Source organism: Dendropsophus ebraccatus, chromosome 1 (assembly GCF_027789765.1).
Source record: "Dendropsophus ebraccatus isolate aDenEbr1 chromosome 1, aDenEbr1.pat, whole genome shotgun sequence".
NCBI lineage: Eukaryota > Metazoa > Chordata > Amphibia > Anura > Hylidae > Dendropsophus > Dendropsophus ebraccatus.
In genome coordinates, this window is record NC_091454.1 from 210,377,615 (window position 1) to 210,403,558 (window position 25,944).

At 42.1% G+C, this 25,944-nt stretch overlaps 1 protein-coding gene across 7 annotated transcripts in view; it reads right to left on the bottom strand.

Annotated features, from left to right (window-relative positions):
- Positions 1-10,291: 10,291 nt before the first annotated feature.
- S1PR2 (sphingosine-1-phosphate receptor 2) overlaps positions 10,292-25,944 on the bottom strand; it is a 49,587-nt gene continuing 33,934 nt past the window's right edge. For 6 of the 7 annotated variants that reach the window (XM_069946389.1, XM_069946384.1, XM_069946385.1 and 3 more), the window contains exon 2: positions 10,292-12,902. In XM_069946389.1, coding sequence (XP_069802490.1) covers positions 11,751-12,791 — 1,041 coding nt within the window. In that variant the 5' untranslated portion in view covers positions 12,792-12,902 and the 3' untranslated portion in view covers positions 10,292-11,750. Of the gene's footprint in view, positions 12,903-23,946; positions 24,142-25,944 lie in introns of all 7 variants that reach the window. The other variant, XM_069946386.1, reaches the window with a different exon arrangement.

Here is a 25,944-nt window from a genome sequence, read left to right on the forward strand (position 1 = left end):
TATCAATCCCTAACAAGCAACAACAACAATTTGGGTTGACTCGATGTTTTGTCCCATTAGGTCTACCCATGGAGTTCTGGTTTCGTTAATTGAACCTTTGAATTTCCCAACTAAAACTAAAATTCTTTCTGGTCCTCCAGTCTCCTCTTATTCTCTGTACTTTACTTCTATATGACCCCTTGTTAGGGAAGGAATAATAGGTGAACCAGCCAACTAGTGGTACACAGCATTACCCATTCTACCTTGTGGGATAACCCGGCAAGCTGTGTACCAATATACTAAATATCCTTCTTTTAACCAGGTTATTTTAGGTGCCTGTATATATCATAATTTTTATATGTCTCTATTGGAGATGTGGCGCTCAGTATGAGAAAAATAGAGTTCTGAGTGTAGACCTCTCACTAGCCAGCCAACACCCTGCTCTGCACTGATGAGGGGCAAAAACCCGAAACAGCTGTCTGCAGATAGGAAATATTTCCTTTTGGAAAGATTGTTTGGCTTGGCATAAAATCCCCAGTCAATGTTCTAAGGCTCTTAGACTGAGTGAGACTTGACTTGTAGGGACATCTCTTTGCTCAAGAGGTGTGATAGCTATTTTGCATATCCTTTCTTCCCAGAATTCTCAGTGGAGCAGCAATGGTCTGTAAGTCTCCACACGTCTTTATGACGGGCTCTACTTAAGGAGAGCCACTACCCCTTTAATCCAAATATAGATGAGAAAATTAATTTTGGACCTATTTAAAATTGGAAAAACAAAAATGATGGTCAAGGATGGTCATCTATAGGATGAATGGTGAAAAATGGATGTCCTCATGGACCTAATCCTAATTCTCTCCTGTGTACCCAAATGATATTTGTCTCTACTAAGGTCACATAAAGAAGTGGTCTCACCAAACCCCTTTTAAATTTGCATAAGCAACAATCAAGATTTTGCCAAGCAAAACCAGACATATTTATCAATTTATCAAACATGGTGTAAAGTAAAATTGTCTCAGTTGCCCCTAGCAACCAATCAGATTCCACCTTTCATTTTCCAAAGAGTCTGTGAGGAATGTAAGGTGGAATCTGATTGGTTGCTAGGGGCAACTGAGCCAGTTTCACTTTACACCATGATTGATAAATCTCCCCCATTTTCTTTAGTGGCCACTACAGGGGAAATGCAGTATTACATGATGGCCATTTAGATGAATGGTCATCCCTGTAATAAATCAGTGGTGGGAATGGGAGTTTCGCAATAGCTGGAGGGCTACAGGTCGGACACCCATGTAATAAATGGCCAGCTAGAGTCTGCCTGAGCTAAAGCATATGAACAAAAGATACTTATTATTATTCAGATTTTGGGATGTAGTATTGCCTGACTCCATCCCCCACCGCCCCATGTGTGTGCGTACCATTGCGGTATAGTAATCAGCGCCGCTTCCAGTTCCAGATAAACAATTAACATTGATCAGCAAAAAACTATAAAAGTACATCCAGAAGTAGCGGCCAGATAGCTCTGCGGGGGAGCGTTTCTGGGAATCGGCTTAGGAAATTGAGTTACTTATTAACTCCAAGAAGTAAGATAACGCTGAGATAATACATTGAGTATTAAGCCGTGTCATAGCTTATAAGGCCCACTCACACTCATAGATGGCTGCTTTCTACGGTTTTTGTAACTTTTTTTTCTGTCTCTAAGGCTATGGTCACACGTAGTATGAGACCGGACGGGTCACAGAACGGCCGGTCTCAGAAAAGATCATCCCGGCAGCTACTGCAGTAACAGCCGGATGATCTTTAGGGCTGCTGAGTTCTGATGCGGGCGCATCCCTGCGTGCCCGCATCAGAACTCCCCACAGCACACAATGGAGTGACATGTCAGTTTCTCACGGCGCCACTAGGGATCCCGGCCGGAGTGTATACCATGTGTATACACTCTGTCCGGGATTCCCTCAGCCTGCAGCACTACGTAAGTACAGCAGAAATCACAGCCATTGTAACAATGGCCGGGATTTCTGCGGAACTTACGTAGTGTGAACATAGCCTAATTTCGTTAATCACTTACTGGTAGAAGTGACCCCAGATGTTGAGCCGGTCAGAGCTGAGACCCCAGCTGTAATCTGTATGGGGAGACGTGGCGGCAAGTTCTCTGTTCTCTTCCAATGACTAATGTAATCTAATAGATTGATGGTATCATGCATAGAAATGGTAAGGCTCTTACATAAATCCATGAATGTAGAATTCAGACAATTCCTACTATGTGCAGGCAGCTGTATGTAAGAACAGTGCTTCTAGTGAAGATTTACTCTGTAGTAGGGCTTAAAGGGGAACTCCAGCGTAAAAAAAATAATTTGGCATCAGAATGTTATTTTTTGTAAATCACTTCAAATATAAAATTGTAAGCCTTTACAATTATAATTTTTTTTAGTACTTGTAAACTGCTCTATGTCCTGCAGGAAGTGGTGTATTCTTTCCAGTCTGACACTGTGCTCTCTGCTGCCATCTCTGTCCATGTCAGGAACTGTCCAGAGCAGGAGCAAATCCCCATAGAAAATCTCTCCTGCTCTGGACAGTTCCTGACATGGACTGCTTTATGCAGATGGACATACAGGATGGGTCTAAGGATTTCATATACAGGTCCACAATACATCCAGACGCATGAGGTATCTATATCTAATAAAATGTATGTCTAATTCAGATCTCCATTAAAACAATTAGGTTCTTTCCTACTTGCAATAAAACTTCCATAGGAAATTCCCATAGAGGCCGTAACCGAAAAGTCAGCTGCTCCAAAACAACATCTGTAACCTCGGTGAGAGATTGTGGAATGCTGCGTCTCCTCGCCCACAGATGACGCACAGATACTGAGGACGCACATACAATGTCACACTGGAAATAGAAAAGACAGATATTGGGGCAAAATTGTTTGGCTTGGGGAATCCATTTTCGAATAACATAAAGGGGAGTTTTAGTTAATAAAGAGAGAGATCTTCTCTATGGGCCCTTGCACACTAAGGAAATCACATGGATAACTTCCTGCGCATTCCGTTGCTTGATCTCCCCACCGCGCTCCAGCTTGACGGCGGAGCGTCAAGTGGGAGAACAGGTTCCTGAAGTCATGGTTAAAGCCGCGAGTCTAAGGAACCGCTGGTCTTCACCAGACAGGTTGGGCTTGCTGCGGCAGGCGACCCCCACCCAGGGGTGTAGCTATAATTCATAGGGCCCCATAGCAGGGAACTGGGGTGTTCCTTGAATCTGTACAGCCCCCCTCAAAACCCATGCTGTTGGTGAGTGTGCTGACCATGGGGGCAGACCAGGTGTTTTGCAGATAGGGGCCCCCCCGCCGCACAGGTCCCATGGCAGTTGCATGGTCTGCCTCCATGGTAGCTTCGCCACTGTTGTTACTCCTGGTTTGGCTAGCTGGCGGTGGCAGGTGAGGTGCATAGAGAGCAATGTGGACAGTGCGCAGCCAGAAATAGCATCAGGGAATAGTGCAGGGAACAGAAATGGTACGGAACACTGGCAGGATATACAGGTATGGAACACTTTAGTAGGGTAGGGATGCAGATGCCCCAACAGGGCAAAATGGCAAGTTGGAAACTGTTCATACAACTAGCTCTTCAAAGGTCACTGAGGTGGCGCGCGCACACACTTGGAGGCGGGGACACACACGGTGGTGAAGAGAAGACAAAACAGGAACAGGGACTGGTGCGGAAACTTGTGAAGTGGTCAGGCTGCAGGTGAACCAGCGCCCAGACATAAAGGACACAGGGTTTGCTGCAGCAGTAAGAGGAGAGGAATGGGAACGACCCTTGGTATGCGCCGCATCCTTGACATTTAACCAAATTAGAAAGAGTGTCACTTCTTCTGGAGGACCCAACATGTCCAGGCATTGCACAAACAGCCCATTTATTTCACTATGTAATGCTTCAAATTTCCTGTGGTGGCGCTACAGGGGAATTAAACGCTCACTACCAAGCTTCCCCTCAGTTTACAGCTGATAAGTGTATAGTCCATTTATTTGCCGTGTGAATGAGGGGAATCTTTTAAAGAAGTCTCCATTTTTCTTTTAGGGCCATTTTATTGACCCTGTGTGCCTTGTAGACCTGCATCGATCAGCGAGATCAGCGCTCCGTTGCATAGCCTTTACAAGGCTCAATGGGTCGCTGCATCATTTGTGCGGTCTATTACCTTCATGATAGTCGCCTGCAAAGTCCCGTTTACATGGGAAGATGTATGGGCGACTAGTTGAGCTCCACTCTGTGGAGAAGTGCTAAAGGGATTTATAGGCCTGTAAGCAATGGTGGTGATGGTGGGCGGTTTCTATAAGTCTGGCATTAATAAAATAAGCATAGTATATCCTATTGCTATGCCACCAATATTAAAGGGGTTATCCAGCGCTACAAAAACATGCCCACTTTCATCCACAGACAGCCCCACTCTTGTCTCCAGCTTGGGCGGGGTTTTGCTGCTCAGTTCTATTAAAGTGAATGGAGCTTAATTGCAAACCGCACCTGGACTGGAGACAAGAGCGGTGCTGTCTCTGAAAGAAAGTGGCCATGTTTTTGTATCAATGAATAACCCCTTTAATGCTGGAAACCATTGTCATATCCTTACCTATCCTAAGGCACGGAAGTGCTACAGAGCGGTTTATGGTCATTCATTAACTTAGTAACATTAACAATGTAGAGGGAATTTGTTCCACTGGTAGATAAGGAAATATATAGAACTTGTGAAGGTCAGAGTGGCGTTTACTCAAGTATGATAGATAGATTCCAGAATGATGAAGAATACACAAGGGTCATGAGTTATCTCAACTTGTTCTGATCGGTGAGGGGTCAATCTCTAGAACCCCCACCATTCCTGATGACCACAGAGCGGGATAGCATGTGGTTCACGTTAAAGTTTTTTTATGCACGGCTGTGTGTGGGGGGGTGGGGGGGTTATGCGCCACTGTGCAGGATAGTACATTGAAGGGAAGAGCAAGCATTGTGGCCCCTCCATTCTCAGGATAGATAACCGGACCTTCACGGATCAAAAAGTTTCAAAATCAAACAATACCGGGCAGATAACATAGCCCAGTGATACATTTTAGTCCCTGTAGATCATCACTACACTTTGACAGCAGATTTTTTTTTACCTTAAAGGGAACCTGTCACTAAGACAATTTCATCTATTCTATTGTCATCATGTTATAGAGCAGGAAGAGCTGAGCAGATACATATATATAATTGTAGGGAAAGATTTTATATAACTTGTAACATGTTGATTGAAATCCCTGATCATTCTGTGGTAAGGAGTCCAGTGGGCGGTGTCACTCAATGGACTGGACTCTTTAGCATTGAAACATCAGAAATTACAATCAATAAATTACAAGTTATACAGAATCTTTTCCCATAAAGATATATATCAATCCGCTCAGCTTCTTCTGCTCTATAACATGATGCTAATAGCTTAGGTAACATTTTCATGGTAATGGGTTTCCTTTAAAGGGGTAGTCTACTGTGGACAATTCTTCTTTAATTCCTAGAACAGGCACCTTCAAATACTTGGATAACACAATGCCTGCTGCTAGAATTTCCCTTGTCAAGGAAACTGGCAACAAATGGGCTGCATCCAACTTCTTTAGTCACTGGGCGTCAAATGACGAATGTTTGACAGTAGTAACTGGTTCTGACCCCCTGGACCACCACCAATCATGACAACGGAGGTCCCTTGTCCACTGAATGGTGACTAGCTGGAGTGGCAACACATGATTGACCTCCATTTATTCACTATCGGACTGTCAAAGATAACCAAGTACTTAAATCAGCTGATTGTTGACTATCTGATCCAGTGGGGGAGGGGAAACATAAAACACTACAAAAGCATTCTTTAAAAAAAAAGCATAACATTTTAATGTACATTCAAAATATTGTAACAAACAAAGACATCGGCAAAATTGCACCATGAGAAAGATGTTACAAAAAAAATTTGTAGTGTCTATAAATGGAGAAGGTTGAAGACATTTTTTTAAAAGTTTATAAACTCTATACGTCATAATGTGACACGATTGTCGTCCAGACAGAGGAGCGGGGGTGTCACACGCGTTTCAGCACGTTGCTGTCATCCTCCCCCATGTTTCGTGCTGGGAGGCTGGATGTACCTGAAGGATGGAAAGCTCTAGTACCGTTCATGAAAGAAGCCACAAAATACGAGAAATGTTTGTACCGTTCATAATGCTGACACATAAACTTATATATTAATGTACATATATACAAAACAAAAGCAAACAGAAAGAGTCGGCTTAAATAATTGAATATAGAGTTAGCAGATTATGGGACAAAATAGTAAGTGGCACTGTTTTTTTTTTTTTATTCTTTTGATCCAGGCAGTACTGATATAGTGTTTTAAATCTATCTGAGGACCTCAGGGGCGGGACATGATACAAGACTTCTCTCATTGGTGCATCCCTCTTTTATGCTCCACCCCTCAAGAGCTGCGCTAGGCAAAACACAGTATATCTAGTGGTTGGCATGTTTTTTTTTTTTTTTAAATGATTAATTGTTATAATAATAGAATAAATATTGATGCTTCAATGTTTCCTGGCTGTGTCGTTTTATCTTAACCGTTCCAGCTTTTAAACCAACATATGAGCGCATGTCTTGTTACAGGTATGCAGCTTGAGCCCATAGGTGGTTTTAATCGTGTAACGTCATATAGTGGAAGATTACTGTCACATCTGTAGATAACATTCAGGTAACATTGAAGCGGGGGGGGATATCATAGACATAGATTTATATATTGACAGCAGAACTTTTTGAAAGACTGGCCAATTTCTACTGTTTTGAGAAAAAAAAATGGGACCGGATGGAGAGATTTAGAGCCCTTTTACATGGATCGATCGGGGCTTGTTAGTGACCCTTCACAAGGCTAAATCAATTGATCGTTATATCGTTTGACCGACATTATATTGTTTGTGCCATTGAAGGAGAAGTCTGGCTTTTTTTAATTTCAAAATCCGGCAGGGGCAGGGGGAACATAAGGAACAACTACTTACCTCTCCCCATGCCCGCAAATCACCATTTCAGAAGGTTCAGGACCCCTGCTGGAAGGCATTTTCCTCTGTCTTGTGATGACATTACAGCTTGAGGGAGAATGCCTAACCCAACTGATGGACAGCCCACTCAGCCTATCAGTGACTAGAGCGGTGTCCTGCCCCAGTCACTTATTGGCTGAGCAGGTTGTCAATCAGCTGGGTTGTGACGTCGGCTGAGAAGAAGATCTCTGGGGTCCCAGAGCAGTGATCTGGCGCTGGACAGGCACGGGGACGGGTGAGTAGATGTGGTTATTATGTTTTCCCCATGCCCTTGTCTTCTCTGAAAATAATTGCAGCCCGGACTTCTCCTTTAAGTTAATCCTAAATCGCCATACATTTCCGCTTACAAGGGAAGATGTGTGGACAACTACTAATAAATTTAACGAAGGCACAAAAAATACAATCACCCGATGAACGAGAGAGTTCCTGTTCCTCGCCTGATCACTGGTGTGTGTTATCCTGCCTGCCGATAATCGCCCATGTAAAAGGACCCTTACCGTCCAGAGAATAAAACTCCACTCCGATCATCTTCTTATAATAGAGCAGTCATATTTTGGCCAAGTTGTTACCCACGTCCTGCAAACACATGTTTGTAGGGCAGACCATGTAATACCATCTGGCCTTCTCTTTGGCCGACAACTGGTGGGAGTTTTCGAGAAGCTTTGATGCATTGTCTATAGAACTGATCGGACAACTGTGGCGCATTATGTATCAGCCCAGCTGTCAGCCGAGGATTAGGCACTGGCTGGAGGAAGCAATGTCATGGGGATTGAGGAGAGCGGTGTTTCCCTAACAAGTGTTTAGATCTACATTCAAAAATACCAGAAAAAAGTTTGACCAAACTTATGCCACTAGTAAAGGTGTGTATGAGCAGTACTTTTCTCCAGAAACAGTGCCCCTTTTGGGGCGTCTGATATTACAGCTCCGTTCTTTGGGGCACTGCTTCTGGAGAAAAATGCTGACTTTTTGCCTAATTTGGTGCAAAAAAATTGCTAGTAATTTCTATTATTTTAAAGAAAATAATTTCTATTTTTTAAAGAAAATAACAGACACTGCAGCAGCGGCATTGCATTGAATTCAATGCAATGCCGCCCACTGTGCTCCAACTTTGTTATTTTACGTCCAATCTTCAGGAAGGACATTACAATAATCAATATGCCTATTATTTCCGGACGCTGTTCACCGAACAGCCTCCAGAAACAATAGCTGTTCGCACAATGTAAAGTACGGCCCGTGGCCGTACTTTACATTGTAGTCAATGGTTAATTGAATTGCAATTCAATTGCGTTTTGCCTGCTTATTTTTAAGACTAATTCACCCAGCAAATACGTCAAGTGGGTTTGTACCCTTAAGAGATAATGTTCCTGCAGCCGATACAACGGTACGCCTGGCACTTGCGTTGCTATGCAACGGACGGTGTTATACTAAATGTGAACGTAGCCTAATGGTGACACAGCAGACTATAACAGTGATGTTTTGCTGGTCCAGCGTGCAGTTTGGCATTGTTGGTCATACTGGCAACACTTACCCAAGAGCCTAAGAATCAGTGGTATGGCACTTGGTGCAAGGTGAGTTTGGTTATGACACTGATGCCAGGGCTTCTATGGTGGCACTGGTGCATGATGGGGAGGGGTACAAATATGGATCCTAAGCCACTGGTGTGAGACCACTGATTTAAAGGGATAAAGGGATTCTTATATACAGATTGGTATTTACACCTGTTACAAGGAACAATGGCTTAGCACAGTCTCCAATTTTACTATGTCTCAAATTCAAATAGTTTTGCTTTTTTCCCCCCCAAAACCCCTATTTTACCCTTTTTATCCCATCCTATGATTACATTAATGTCACAGTACTTGGTAAAGTGTTTAATAAATCATATACATAGTATATAATTAGCATTTCTATTGCACTGTAGCCTATAGCTTAAACATCCAAACATTGATTATAAATATGACGTGTGTCATTTTTAAGAACATGTTCATCTTTTCACCCATTTGAAGTGCCCCGGCACTTTTACAATAAAAAGGAAGCAACTTTGCAGATTTTATAAAAAATAAACTAATATACATACCTATGTGTTTCCACGGCTTCAGACTACAAACAGACCCAGTGTAGTCGGATCCTGCAGTCACGTGTTACTCTCTCTAATCACTCTGTATTTGTAGGATGGTGAGAACAGGCATAAGAGGAAGTTAAGTAAGACGTGACTGCAGGGTCAGACTACACAGGGTTTGTTTGTAGTCTGTAACCATGGAAACATATACTTCTACATATACTTCTACATAGGAGGTCTATACACAAATTCTAGACTGGTTGCAAAGTTTCTTTATCTCTTATTGTTGATGTACCGAAGCAATAAAAATAGGATTCATTTGACCTAACTATTTAGGTTCTGGCAAACTAAAACTCACAAAAGCTTCAAAAACAATAAAAAACTAATACTGTTTTCATACTCTAATAGCAATATACATGTCATACAACAACAGGCTTGCACTTAGTAAGCCTGGGCAGATATCAGGGCCCATGGCTTATATAGCTACCAGTGGGAAAGATAGAGTCCACTGTGACGGCCATTCGCAGGACCACATATACCACCATGGCTCATTTTGATCATCTGACCGGCAATAATTTCAACTCTGGATATGCTAGTGGTAAAATGTGAGATTGATATTCCTTATGGAAATTTTTTCCAGGTCCATTGCAACTAGGTTATTCTAGGACATGAAGCCTTGCACTCGGCCTATAGTGCAGATGTGGATGAGCCTTGCTCTGTAGCCCTAGGGATACTGCCAGTCCCTGGATTAGGATGGCCGCTAATTCTCCTGACCCAGTCTCCATGGTTCAGACCATATTAAAGGGAATCTTGATAATAATAATCCTGTTACTCGATATTTGTTGACATGAAGACTTTTTTTTCACTTACATTTCCTGCTGGGATGAGAACGTTCCCACAGGAAGTCTGAGTGGGGCTCTGTTTTATGTCTATCCATAACAAACAGAGAGAATTTCTATTGGTGTGGCTGGGCTGGGATGAACAAATATCGTCAGGATGAAAACTAAAAGGGGTCATACCAGATTAGAAGAAGGGGTCTGCTTTCTTTCAGAAATAGCGCCACCCTTGTCTAGAGGCTATCAGGGCATCGAAGCTCAGCAGCTCCATTTGCTTGACTGAGGATGAGCTGAAATTCCAGATAAAACCAATGGACAAGGGTGGCATTGTTTCTGGTAAAAAAAAACAAAGTAGACTAAAAACAGTGCATTAAAATCAATATATAAAAAACCATAGGTCATAATTTCATTTCTGATGACATCGTCATAAAGACAACAGTAACTTTAACTATCTGATAAAAGTCGGTAATATAAAATAAAATAAAAATGATCAAAAGAGTTGTCTTTTTCCTATTTTAAGGCCCCTAAACACCTTATACTTTTGTCGGACATACCCAGTACTCAAGGCAAGTTCGGCCATCTGTATAGGGTGTATTGGGCTCATCCGACTGACCACAGACAGATGATGTCAGTGGAGATAGGGGTTGAGTGTGATGGAAAATCATGGCCCGACCCCTTTTTTTCTGGCAGACATAAGCCGCAGCTAGAGCTCTCTCGTTACAGTTTAACCTTCTCCATGGGGAACACTGGATCACTCAGTCAGGACAGTCCTGGGAGATAACTGACGGCTGATCAATTGTTGGCCATCAGTTATTTAAGGTGTGTGGCCACCTTAACTCATGTTTCACGTCCGGACACTGTAAGGTCTAGAAGAAGAGTGGAATCTCCATTTTAAGGGGGAAATTAAATAATCACTGAAATTCTTAAACTGATACAATTTAAAAATGCCTATAAAATAAGAGCTGAATACATGCTCCATTCCGATTGGGCCGAGCGCCATTGTTCCTGTATTTTGTAACGATACTGTATATTACCCAAATAGTTGAAACTACTTTCTGTTATTGCTTAAAATTTTTTTTTTACTTTTTTAACATTTTTTTAGACAAAATTGTTGACTTTAAGGCTTGCAGCAAGAGCAAATCTTTTTTATCAGCATTTAAGTGCGGTATAAATTATTAGAGATAAGCTACATGGCAAACGTTCAGGATGTTGAACATTTCAAGATAGTTAATAGCGTTAAGGAAATTCCTGCGTAAAAGATATGGGGTAGTGAAAATGATTTACTGACGTTAGTGTGCAACAAGGTTTCTGTTTTTTTTTTTTCTTTTTTATATGTACTTTACAGTGTGAATTGTGCTTCTTACCGTCAATATCGACATAGAAGCAGTGTGATTCACAACTGAGTAACAATGTTCATTGAGTATGAGGTGCTATTTTTTACATTTAGTTTTGGAGTGTTAATTGACTTCCGTTACATTGCACATAGAATACCGTAATCGCTTTTCTCGCCCATGTCTACATCTTTAATAGACTATTTTTCACATTCACTTTCGTCACCCATATAGTTTTACTTCAACTGCAACCATAAATCAGAGTGCTAAGTTATCTCAAGAGCTTTCACTGAAAGAATTGAGCCCAAAACCTGTCGGGAAAAAAAAATTTCAGGCCCGAAATGTAAGGAAATGCAGTGAGACGTCGTCAATATACCTTCCCAGATATGGTAACTATACCAATATTCTCATTTGGGTCAGGCCTAATAACCACCAGTTTTACTTCAAGATATCATGTCCAGAAAGAATCCTGATCACACAAACGTATTGCAGTCCTTTATGACAGGTGACGTGGGAAAATAGTGTTTTTGCGTGCAACGTTCTAAAGAGCTAGAACTTCGTAAATGCAGCATGCATTTATCTGCGTTTCTGCTCTTTTGCACATAGTTCCAACAGCAAAGCACCCTCAAAAATTCTCTCCTCATGTCTTTGCTCCTCAGAGTATAGATAATAGGGTTCAATGCCGAATTCAAGGTGGCCACCCCAAAGAAGTAGTCAGCTTTGTAGAGAATGCGGCAGGATTTCACCTTGCAGGCCACATCCATAAGGAGAATAGTAAAAGCTGGAAGCCAGCAGATGATAAAAACTCCAAGGACGATGGTCACTGTTTTTAGGAGAGCAAGAGTCTGTGGCGCAGCTATCTCCGCATGGCTTGACTTTACAACACAATATATACGGACGTAGAGGATGACAATGGAGATAAGTATGATAGTAAAGACAGTCACTACGAACAAAATGTACTTTTTGGCATAGAGAGGGAAGACGGTGGAACATTCGTCCAGGTTTCCAATGCAGTTCCAGCCAATGATGGGTAAACCTCCGATGACCATGGCTATAACCCAACAAGCTCCGATCAGAATGATCATCCTACAGTTCCTGTCGCTGCTGTAGACTTTGATTTTCATGATAGCCACATGTCTTTCGATGGCTATAGCCAACAGGCTGAAAACAGAAGCCGCTAAAGTCGTGAAGGCCGTACCCTCTCGGATAAACCAGGCCACAGGAGTTAGAAACAAGGTGGCTTCACCAGATAGTAAGATGTTAGCGATGTAGGCACATCCGGTAAGAAGGTCCGAAAATGCCAGGTTTCCAATGAAGAAAAACATGGCCGAGTGGAACTTCTTGTTCCTCCATACTGAAATAAGGACAAGGATGTTCTCCAGGATAATGATGCAGCAAATGATGATGAAGATGGCCGAGATGACACGTCGAGAAGAGTCTTTTTTAATTCTATTCGTATAGTTATAATGTTCCGAGATCTTGGATACATTCAGGTACTCCATGTAGATGCTCATCCTGGCTGCTTTGGTGACCTGGAGACGGTCAACTGTTCTATGAAGAAGCAATGATGAGACACTGTTTAATCCATTCTCTGCCTTGCTTAGAGATGTCTTCTCTGGTGTGATCTAAAATATATGTAAAATACAATAATCAAGAAAACATAGGATTATAGATGTTACATGTATATAGGGGAACACACTATGGCTGAAAATGGATGGGGGCTCAGTAAATGCTGTCACAATGGTTATTGCTAATTAGAAATGACGCCATTCGATAAGAACTGCTGAAAAAACCATGTAATATATCACACAATGTCACATAGCCAAGCATGGTATTTTACTGTATCTACACCTATTATTTTGTTGGGTTCTGTTTTATTGCTAGAGAGCTTCAAAAGTCCAGCTTCCTATTATAAAAGGTTATATGGAATAATAGGAGATATAGGAGGTATATGGAGTAATAGGAGGAGATATAGGGAGTATATATGGAGTAATAGGAAGAGATATAGGGAGGATATATGGAGTAATAGGAGGAGATATAGGAGGGTATATGGAGTAATAGGAGGAGATATAGGGAGGATATATGGAGTAATAGGAGGAGATATAGGGGGTATATGGAGTAATAGGAGGAGATATAGGGAGGATATATGGAGTAATAGGAGGAGATATAGGAGGGTATATGGAGTAATAGGAGATATAGGGAGGATATATGGAGTAATAGGAGGAGACATAGGGGATATATGGAGTAATAGGAGGAGATATAGGGAGGATATATGGAGTAATAGGAGGAGATATAGGGGAGGGTATATGGAGTAATAGGAGGAGATATAGGGAGGATATATGGAGTAATAGGAGGAGATATAATGAGGATATATGGAGTAATAGGAGGAGATATAGGAGATATATGGAGTAATAGGAGGAGATATAGGGAGGATATATAGAGTAATAGGAGGAGATATAGGGGGATATATGGAGTAATAGGAGGATATATAGGGAGGATATATGGAGTAGTAGGAGGAGATATAGGGGAGGATATATGGAGTAATAGGAGGAGATATAGGGGGGATATATGGAGTAATAGGAGGAGATATAGGGAGGATATATGGAGTAATAGGAGGAGATATAGGGGATATATGGAGTAATAGGAGGAGATATAGGGAGGATATATGGAGTAATAGGAGGAGATATAGGGGAGGATATATGGAGTAATAGGAGGAGATATAGGGAGGGTATATGGAGTAATAGGAGGGGATATATGGAGTAATAGGAGGAGATATAGGGGGGTATATGGAGTAATAGGAGGAGATATAGGGGAGGATATATAGAGTAATAGGAGGAGATATAGGGAGGATATAGGGAGTAATAGGAGGAGATATAGGGAGGATATATGGAGTAATAGGAGGAGATATAGGAGGGTATATGGAGTAATAGGAGGAGATATAGGGGATATATGGAGTAATAGGAGGAGATATAGGAGGGTTATATGGGGTAATAGGAGGAGATATAGGGGAGGATATATGGAGTAATAGGAGGAGATATAGGGAGGATATATGGAGTAATAGGAGGAGATATAGGGAGGATATATAGAGTAATAGGAGGAGATATAGGGAGGATATATGGAGTAATAGGAGGAGATATAGGGGAGGATATATGGAGTAATAGGAGGAGATATAGGGAGGATATATGGAGTAATAGGAGGAGATATAGGGAGGATATATAGAGTAATAGGAGGAGATATAGGGAGGATATAGGGAGTAATAGGAGGAGATATAGGGAGGATATATGGAGTAATAGGAGGAGATATAGGAGGGTATATGGAGTAATAGGAGGAGATATAGGGGATATATGGAGTAATAGGAGGAGATATAGGAGGGTTATATGGGGTAATAGGAGGAGATATAGGGGAGGATATATGGAGTAATAGGAGGAGATATAGGGGAGGATATATGGGGTAATAGGAGGAGATATAGGGGGGATATATGGAGTAATAGGAGGAGATATAGGGAGGATATATGGAGTAATAGGAGGAGATATAGGGGAGGATATATGGAGTAATAGGAGGAGATATAGGGAGAATATATGGAGTAATAGGAGGAGATATAGGAGGTATATGGAGTAATAGGAGGAGATATAGGGGGGATAAATGGAGTAATAGGAGGAGATATAGGGGAGGATATATGGAGTAATAGGTGGAGATATAGGGGGTATATGGAGTAATAGGAGGAGATATAGGGAGGATATATGGAGTAATAGGTGGAGATATAGGGGGTATATGGAGTAATAGGAGGAGATATAGGGAGGATATATGGAGTAATAGGAGGAGATATAGGGGAGGATATATGGAGTAATAGGAGGAGATATAGGGAGGATATATGGAGTAATAGGAGGAGATATAGGGGGATATATGGAGTAATAGGAGGAGATATAGGGGAGGATATATGGAGTAATAGGAGGATATATAGGGAGGATATATGGAGTAATAGGAGGAGATATAGGGAGGAAATATGGAGTAATAGGAGGAGATATAGGGGAGGATATATGGAGTAATAGGAGATATAGGGGGATATATGGAGTAATAGGAGGAGATATAGGGGGATATATGGAGTAATAGGTGGAGATATAGGGGGTATAGGGTAATAGGAGGAGATATAGGGGGTATATGGAGTAATAGGAGGAGATATAGGGGGGATATATGGAGTAATAGGAGGAGATATAGGGGGGTATATGGAGTAATAGGAGGAGATATAGGGGAAGATATATGGAGTAATAGGAGGAGATATAGGGAGGATATATGGTGTAATAGGAGGAGATATAGGGGGGTATATGGAGTAATAGGAGGAGATATAGGGAGGAAATATGGAGTAATAGGAGGAGATATAGGGGAGGATATATGGAGTAATAGGAGGAGATATAGGGAGGATATATGGTGTAATAGGAGGAGATATAGGGAGGATATATGGAGTAATAGGAGGAGATATAGGGGGTATATGGGGTAATAGGAGGAGATATAGGGGGTATATGGGGTAATAGGAGGAGATATAGGCAGCAGTAATTATAAGATAGACATATGAAGTATTATGTAACATGACATAATAATAGCGATATAATATAATGTTTGGCAGGCGACATACCTGGCAGCTGGCAGCCTCCAAGGTGTGATATGACGCTGTGTAATGTGTTGGCTGTCTTTTTGTGTATGTGGGTGTATTAGCTGTATGCCCACGCTAACATTAAGTGGAAATAGAGAGTATATCATCATTGCCTCAGACATTCGGGGACTTCCTACATTAGTATTGATCTCAGCCAGGATATCTCGCAGCCGCACTTCTCCTTTCTGACATAAGACGGACTTTCATTATTTCATATATTAGAAGGAGACGTGTACCGTTACCGGTGCAGATACACCATGATCTATAATATCTGTAGATATGTCACGTATCACATTGTTTGTTCTCCTTTTAACCCTTCGCTTTGTTTGATGTGGTTTCCTATTTGATTACATCTGATTTCCCTTGTAATTCGTCTTTCTCGGCTTCCACTAAATGAGGATCTTTCTTTTAAAGGTGTCTGTAATTTTATCTCCTTTTCGGTCATTCTTAACAAAATTGGTTTCTACATCAATTCAGCACGACTGAACATCCATGTGTTTTCTATGGGGAGGGATATTCCGCAGTTATACTGCTCGGGTGGAGCCTTATACCTCATAGAACAAAAGGGTCAAGTGTTACAAATCCATCAGGCCCAACCCTTCTCTCCACCGACCTCATCTGTTGGTGAAGAGCCAGAAAGCTGACCAATCCCACCAAGTTGAGGGAGAGGGGAGTGGATTGCATGACTCAAGTGTCAAAGAGGCGGGCTATTTTTCTTCTGTGCCAAGAGCTCACTGAATTTAGAGACTTACTGGCCCCACATCTCATTTATATTTGGTGGCTCTAGTGGTCTTCTAATTGGACACTAGAACTGTCAATCATACTTAAGAGGCAGGGCCAGGGAAGCACTCAATGCAAGAAAGTGAAAGACCACCTCTTTGACACTTGCAGTGGTGGTGGCTGGGACACAGAACAGTGTTCCTCTGACTGTGTAACCAAGACCCCACCCTCTTGACTTTTTGGGGTCATCGGCAGCTGACAGATTCCCTTGAAACAAAAAATTAAAAATCAAACAGCATTCGTGATGAACAATTGGTGAATTTATACACATAGCAGGGTACAAAGCAGCAATGTTTCGACCCATAGGTAATCCTTGCCAAACCTTGGTTGACAAAAACTGGTTGAAATGTTGCTGCTTTGTGAGGCTGTTGGATTTTTTTTTTTTCTTTCTACAAGCTCATAGTGCCTACCCCAGGGATTGTGGGCCAACCAGCGGGCATCCTCCTATGTGACAGGGTGGCCATTACCGGATACACTCCACCAAGGTGCTCTTGGACGTCTATTCTGTGGAGATTCCCTTGAAAAGGAAACTGTGACCTTGGAAAACGGTATATATCTACTGACACAGTTGCATAGCTTTTTTACGATAATGGTACCTGTATACAGTGGTGTAGCTACCATAAAGGCAGACCATGCCATTGCTACAGGGCCTGTGCACTAAGGGGCCCGCAGGCCCTTTTCTGAATGTTGGTGATGAACATTCACAGTTTAATGCTCTGGTGCTCTGACTGACTGAAGCCATTGGCTATCTGCTCTGCCAGTCTCTCTTGTGGGCAGCAGCAGCACTAAACCTCCAGCTACAATAGGCCCCTCGCTTCGTACACATACTCACCTGGCCCGACACAGTCCCTCAGTATCCGTTCTCCAAGCCCCCTGGTACACTCGTGCAATGGGGAGCTGGGAGAACAAAGAAATACCGGGGTACTGCACCAGGTCAGGTGAGTATAGGGGGGCCATACAAGATTCATTGGGCCCCATAGTTTTTTTGCTATGGGACCCCATGAATTTAAGATGTGGACACTTGAAGCTAATAGTCATAAGAATGTGTTTTATAGAGAGGGCAATGTGCGACCACAGACTTGCATCATATCTACGTGATAACCACCATTGCTTATTGCCTTTACCATGGAATAACTATTGTGTTAATCCTGAGGTCGTCGTATATCTTTTCCTTTCTGACTAGTTCTCCTCTGTTTGGTATCTGCTCACAGAATTAAAAAAAAAAAAAAAAACAACAACAAGGGAAACGTTCATCTTACTCAACAGTTTTTATCTCAAAGTCTGAGGTTAATTTGAGGTTGAGCTGCAAAACAATAATTTTTGAAGATATATCAATGATATATGGTGATATGAATGGAAACTCCCAGTAGGGATAAACTTTGCAGTCAGGTTATGGTCAAGAGATCCTTCTAACAAGTAGAGGGTGTCCAAAGCAGAGAGCCTCTTAAAGTGGATGTTCATCTGTATACCTCCAGACCTCCAGCTGTTGGGAAACTACAATTCCCATTGTATACATGATGGAGATTGTAGTTTCGCAACAGCTGAAGGCCCAAAGGTTCCCCATCCCTGTTTTAGAGGGACAGTCATTACTTTGACCCACTGTGCTCCTTAAAGGGGTATTCCCATCTGAACTAAAGTCCCGATTACATAAAGTGATTATCAGCCTCACTTGGCCGATTACCGACCGTTCAGGCCAACAATTGTTTTGTGTAATAGGATATGCTGAAAGGTCCCGATTTTCGCAGGGTTGGTCTGGCGCTGACTCCGATGGGCGCTACTCGCCGCTCGCTGTCTGTGCGTGAAATACAGCCTTAACATAGTGGGAAGGGGGCCAAAGTAAAGCTTGTCAAATACATTAATTCAGCAAACTTGTTGCTTTCCCCTGTTGTAATTGCTCTTTCCATATCATTGTCGACAGCTTGTTGTTTAGGTTACTGACCACCACTCTGCTCTAAAAGCAGTGATTCGCATATATATATATATATATATATATATATATATATATATAAGAGAAATTCAGAATGAATGCAGCACTCGTGTAGCGATGAATGTGGTGCCAGGCGGTATATACCAGTGACCACCCGGTATAAGTTATATAAATCAGAAGAATACCGCAGCACTCATGGGATAGAATTCAACACAACGTGTTTATTTCCCCAAACCGCGACGTTTCGCTCTCCACCACTGCTTGAAAAAGCTCTCAGTGTGGAGAGCGAAACGTCGCGGTTTGGGGAAATAAACACGTTGTGTTGAATTCTATCCCATGAGTGCTGCGGTATTCTTCTGATATATATATATATATATATATATATATATATAGCGACAATTACCCTCCTATATTATCAGGCAAAACCCAGAGACGGACATGGGGATTACATATATTATACACACAGGTACCGCTGTATACATGTTACCTCACAGAATGAGTGCAGGCCAAAGGAAATGACATTTATTGAGCGCTTTCTGTTTAGTTTTACAGAAGGTGTGTGGCGCCTGCCGGCGGTGATTTACTGGCAGTAGGCACCATGTGCTGTGACATGATGGGACAGGGCCTGATGTGACATTACACTGCTCTTCCCCTGTGCCGCTCCACTCTCCGGCCTGTCACTACGAGTGGCTGAAACACAATAAAACAATTCAGTGCGGATACAGAGGGCACAAGGGGACATTTCCGCCACCGGCCGGATCCCTAGTTTGAGTCTGTGAATTGTCCGGATGAAGGAAGGGGGTAAAAGAGCAGACACGTCCCCAGTGGGAAGGGTCCCTGCCTGGGAGAGAGAGGCGTTAGGTCACATCTGCTCTTGTGTTCTGAACTTCCGCTTGGGGGGGAACAATCTATTTCAGTCCCTTTGCGATATCCTCTGTTTCCCAAAACCATTTCCTTGTGGCTTTTCAAGCTGTTTTCCTTTCTGAGAACCGTATGTTACTAGAAGACTCCTCGAGTACCTGGTGGGCTCATGTTCTGCCCAATCTTAGAACCTAAACCTCTTACAACTTTTATAGGAGTTCAGGATATTTGTGGGTGATGGTATTTAAAGGCGTAGTACCATTTTAGAAGAAAATCTGCCTCCATAGGAAACCTTTGAAGTGCAGTCACCATCTACATATAGGAAGAAACGTTTCTTACATATATATATATCTGCCAATGTCCAGAAGACGTCCTTGTCTCCCAGGAGAGTAAGTACCCTATTACACGGGACGACTATCGTGCGAAAAATCGTTATATCATTCGTATTTTAATGATAACCGTTCTGTGTAATTGCAGGCAACGATCGAAAAATCTTTGTATGTCGTTAATCGTTGATTTAGATCTGAACCTAAAATTATCGTTATTCGTTTGCTGTAATTCCACATTTGTTCGCTCAAGTTCCGCATTTTTTCAATAATCGTTCAGTGTAATTGCACATTGTCCATTGTTTTGCTGGGATCAGAAGGAGTAAACGATCGTAGTAACGATTGCAATAACGATCATAGTAACGATCGTAACTAACGCTTATTGTTCTGTGTAATATGGAGAACGATTTCAGGTTAACGATAAACAATCTCGTTTGCGATCGTTTAGTCGTTAATCGTTAAAAATCGCTACGTGTAATAGTACCCTTAGGCCTTATTCACACGTTCAGTAAAGTTGTCCGTAATTGCGGATCCGTAATCACAGTTCAACTTAGAGCACATTGATGTATATTGGGCTATTCACACAGTCTGTTTTAATTTTGATCCGTAATCCGTTCCATGAAAAAAAAAAAAAAAAGGGACATGTAATTGCGGTATGGATTACCAATAGAAGTCTATGGGATCAGTATTTTTTATGGACATCCGTGACGTCCAGAAGAAACACAGATCACATCTATGCAAACTAGCACTATTAAAATTTTATGGAAACAGATACAGAAACGGATGCAATTACGAATGCAAATGAGGATTAACTTATAATGACCACAGAGTAAAAATAAGGGGGGGCGGGGGGGGGGGGGGGGTTGCGGAGTCCCCATACATACATTGGTGGTTCATTCAAAGACATTTGTCCCTGCATGAGGCATGATGGGAATTGTAGTTTTGCAATAGCTAGAGGGCTACGGAAGTCCGTACAGCATAGAAAGTATATATGTATATATATATATTTTGCCCAACAAGAGCCCAGGACTAGTGTTTAGCCGAGAGGCCAAACTATTTAAAGGGGTTATCCAGCACTACAAAAACATGGCCTCTTTCCCCCTACTGTTGTCTCCAGTTTGGTTGGGGTTTTAGAACTCAGTTCCATTGAATTGAGTTCCATTTAATTGCAAACTGCACCTGAACTGGAGACAACAGTAGGGGGGAAAGTGGCCATGTTTTTGTAGCGCTGGATAACCCCTTTAAGTTCAGCAACGTTCTCCGAAACCAAACACTCAGCACCTGACCACCTGAGACGGCAGAGGTTAAATGCCGCCCTAGGGAATCCTAAAAAACATGGATACAGCCTCTCCGCTCAACACTACCCAGGTCCCGAACTAGCCACCCAAATCAGACCCAACTCCGTCAGACCATTTAAGTCTATGGGCCCATAGGGAACCCGTTGTATTATACGCCTGCAATCTCCTCTCACAGGTCGCTCGCATAACTGCCGGCGTAGCCCAAAAACATGATGTGAACATAGGCCTGGACACTTTTCTTTCTCTTAGAATATATATTACTTGATGGATTTTGACATTGGAACAGGTTCAATAAAAATAGTCTGAAAAGGAAAACCTGACTTTGTTGTCTATACAAACAATCATAGTCTCTTGAAGACTGAAAGCTACTTGGGATTGATTGCTATGCGCAACACAAATTATTTTGTAGTAAGACTCTCTTTGTTGCCCATAGCAACCAATCACAGCTCAGCTTTCAAATATTCATGGCGCTGTTACAAAACTCAGCGGGAGCTACCCCTTTATTCTAGAGTAAACTAAACTCTGTATACTGAAAGCTCCCTCTAGTGGTGACTGCGGGCAGCTAGAGTTTCATCAGTTAACTCAATGCAGAGGATTTGGAGCTATCAGTATGAAGCTTTAATCAATATAACCTTACCTTAAAGGGGTATTCTCAACTTAACCAATATAGTTAAATTTGTAGGGTATGTTAAATCATTTTGCAAATCCATTTATTTAGAAAACTTGCCTCCTTCTCCTAAAATATTATACAGTTTATGTATACTATATAGGGGGAGATTTATCAAACCCGGTGTAAAGTGAAACTGGCTCAGTTGCCCCTAGCAACCAATCAGATTCCTCTTTTCATTCCTCACAGACTCTTTGGAAAATGAAAGATGGAATCTGATTGGTTGCTAGGGGCAACTGAGCCAGTTTCACTTTACACTATGGTTGATAAATATTCCCCAATCTCTCTATACATCTACATTATAGCTATATATATATATATATACATGTACTTACACTGATGAAAAATAATTTATTTTCCTTAACTCTTAAAATTCATTGACCAAAAGGAAAATTTGTTAAAATATACCTTTTATTTATAATTTTTTTAAGAAGTTAATATTTTCAAAAAATAAATCAAAAAAAGAAAAAGCTATATAACGCAGCCATCACCATCCTCCTGTGCACCTTAAAGATTATTTTTGTCCAAAAATAGCAAAGCTCATCTGTCTTATTTTATGACACAGTGTGCATATTCCTTTATTTGTATTGCACTTTAATTATATTTGCACTTATTTCATATTGTGCTTATTGAGATTTGCTTGTATGTGTTTTGTCCCTTTAGCTTATTGCATTCATGTAAACAGTCTTTTTCGTGAGCAATTACTTTATTTATACTGATTTAGTCATTGTAAACAAGTGAAGAGTTAATTTTACTTCCCTTTTTTCCTCCTGTAGTAGGTACGAGAGATCCTTCACTTCATATTGCACTGGCCCGACGCGTTTCCTGAACCATTATCCTCCAGGGCCGTAGGGTAAGCTCACTTTCGGCCATCACCAGAGCCGTGCAGATGGATTGCAACTAAGGTCCCAAAGGAAAGTGAGCTTACCCTACGGCCCTGGAGGATAATGGTTCAGGAAACGCGTCGGGCCAGTGCAATATGAAGTGAAGGATCTCTCGTACCTACTACAGGAGGAAAAAAGGGAAGTAAAATTAACTCTTCACTTGTTTACAATGACTAAATCAGTATAAATAAAGTAATTGCTCACGAAAAAGACTGTTTACATGAATGCAATAAGCTAAAGGGACAAAACACATACAAGCAAATCTCAATAAGCACAATATGAAATAAGTGCAAATATAATTAAAGTGCAATACAAATAAAGGAATATGCACACTGTGTCATAAAATAAGACAGATGAGCTTTGCTATTTTTGGACAAAAATAATCTTTAAGGTGCACAGGAGGATGGTGATGGCTGCGTTATATAGCTTTTTCTTTTTTTGATTTATTTTTTGAAAATATTAACTTTTAAAAAAAATTATAAATAAAAGGTATATTTTAACAAATTTTCCTTTTGGTCAATGAATTTTATGTATATATATACACCAACCAGACCACTGCTTTTAGAGCAGAGTGGGGGCTGGTAACCTAGACAACAAGCGGTCAACAACGGGAGGGAAAGAGCGGCATATCAGGAGAAGGAGACAAGTTTGATACTGTACATGAATTTACAGGTATTTGCAAAAATAAACTTGACGAGGCTTACAAGTTTAACTAAATTACTTAAGATGGGAATATCCCTTTAAAGGGGTACTCTAGAAAAAAAATCTTTCAAATCAACTTTCAATTCTCCAGTCTTCCAGTACTTATCAGCTGCTGTATGTCCAGCAAGAAGTGGTGTATTCTTTCCAGTCTGACACACTGCTCTCTGCTGCCACCTCTGTCCCCATAGAAAACCTCTCCCGCTCTGGACAGTTCCTGACACGGACAGAGGTGTCAGCAGAGAGCACTCTGTCACACTGGAAAGAATACACCTGCAGGACATTCAGCAGCTGAAAAGTACTGGCAGAATAGAAAATTAAAATTTTTTTGGCAGCTTTTTTTTTTTTTGTTGGCTGGAGTACCCCTATAATAAATTAATCATCCAGATAATGGATCGGAACATTTCATGGTGTACAGTGAAATTGACTGTAATGGTATTATTAGCAGTTTCATAGCAAGGTTATTACTTGTGGTTTCGCTTCTGCATATAGTTGGTTAGAGCTCTGCTATGTCTTCTGGTGATGATAAGAGCTGCCATAATAAGACGTGTACCATCACCTACACGTGCCATTTCCTACCCGGTGGGTTGTTTCCCTGTCGTCATGGCATCTGAACAGACGTGGTGACCTAACGTATAGGTGATTTTTTTGTAATTCCCCCGCGATTCGTCTGCCGCCGCCGACGTTTGATGCCTGGTCTTACTTCCTATGTTCTTCTGCGGTTTTAGAACAGGAAGAAGTCATGGCGCGTCTTCTGCTGCTGCATTCACCGTACTGTGCAAACAAAACCCCAGGTTACACTTTGAAACCACAGACAATTGAGACTTTATTTGTAGTTTTTGTCCTTAGCAACCAGGAGCATAGAGAGAAGAAACTAAGCCATAGTTGGGATGACAATGCCCCCTCCTCTTATAGTGCTAGGGGGTGACAACCAGGACAGAGCGGCCTAGTGCTTCAATGCAATCCCCATCCCATTTCCATGACTCTTCCCAGTTTGCCAGCACTATAGTGCTAGTAGCAAGTGAATGGGGACAACTTTGGTGGCTCTCTGCCATGGGCTTTCTCTAGGGTACAGAGCAGGAGCATAGCTAGAATTCACGGGGCCCCATAGCAAATATTTTTAAGGGGCCCCCCTACGTCCAACTTAAAGCACTGCATATATATATATATATATATATATATGCTTTACTGCTGGTGCACTGATAACCCCTGACCTCTGCACATTTTCCTTTCCTACATGATTGCGCAGCTGGAGAACAGAGGTCAGAGGTTATCAGTGCAGTGAAGCAGAGATCTCTGTCTTCTGCTTGTAAACCCTTTTTTTGTGTTGCAGCATGTAAGTAAACATTGGGTCACTTACACACTGCAGTACATAAGGGGTTAGGGAAAAGGACACGTGATCTTTCCTTCTCCCCCGGGCCTCCTCCTGCATGGGCCCCATAGGAACTGCCTACCCTGCCTCTATGGTAGCTACACAACTGGTACAGAGTGGTTGCTCCAAATACCTCTACAATGCCAAGACCTTTAGGGTACCTTCACACGAACCAAATCCGCTGTGGATCCTGGTAGTGTGAAGGTCTATGGGGTTACATATCCACAGCAGAATATTCATTCCACTGCGGATATGTAACCCGGCCACTTTAACCCCCGCAGCCCTTTAGCCCCGCCGCAGCGCACTGATTGGCTGACCGCCGGGAGATGCCGGGAGGCTCTGAAGCAGGCAGGAGCCTTGAGCAGGTGATTTGTGCTCCAGGGCTGCCCGCGACGGGAGTGAGGGGAGCCGGGAGCTTCACACAGCCGCGGCGCCAGGCAGATAATGTATGCTTCGGGCCGGGGCTGCAAGCGGCCAGGGCCCCCCCCCCCATGTTATAGCCAGCGGGGAGCGAGAAGCAAGCGAGCGCTGACCTGACAGGTCGGCACTCATTGCTCCAGCTGATCGCCCCGTGTATTAGGGGCTTTAGTCTGGCCATACACGTAAGAAAACAGTGCCTTGATCCCACCGTAAAACTACACGCATGTGTACGGTATAAAAAGAAGGAAAATAAGCCGCTGCTAAACTCCTTTATTTATACCTTAGCAAGCCTAAAACCCAACATGCCCAACTTTTCTCTCCCCTGACATCCACCATTGGGAGAAAGCCTAGAGTCCCTCTTACACAGGCTGGAAACCAGTAGGTTTGGCTGACATAAGTCTAATCTGGCCACTTTTAGGCTATGTTCATACAACGGATAAATGTAATTAACAACGGCCGCCCTTTTCAGTGAAAAGAACATCCATTGATAATTACTAATTAATTCAATACGTTTGCATTGAGTTTGATGCAACAACGACCATAGGGTAGACACACAGTATACATTGCGGCCATTCATCAACTGCCGCAGCTGCAGAAAATTATGAACGTGTCTGATATCTATGGCTGCAGTTCAGTGAACAGCGGGCATAGAAAAATTGTTGTGGACACAATGTAAAGTACGGCTGCTGGCTGTACTTTACATTGTGTTCAATGCTTAAAGGGGAACTATCAGCAGGTTAGACGAATCTAACCTGCTGATAGCCCCTTATAGTGCCCAGGACGCA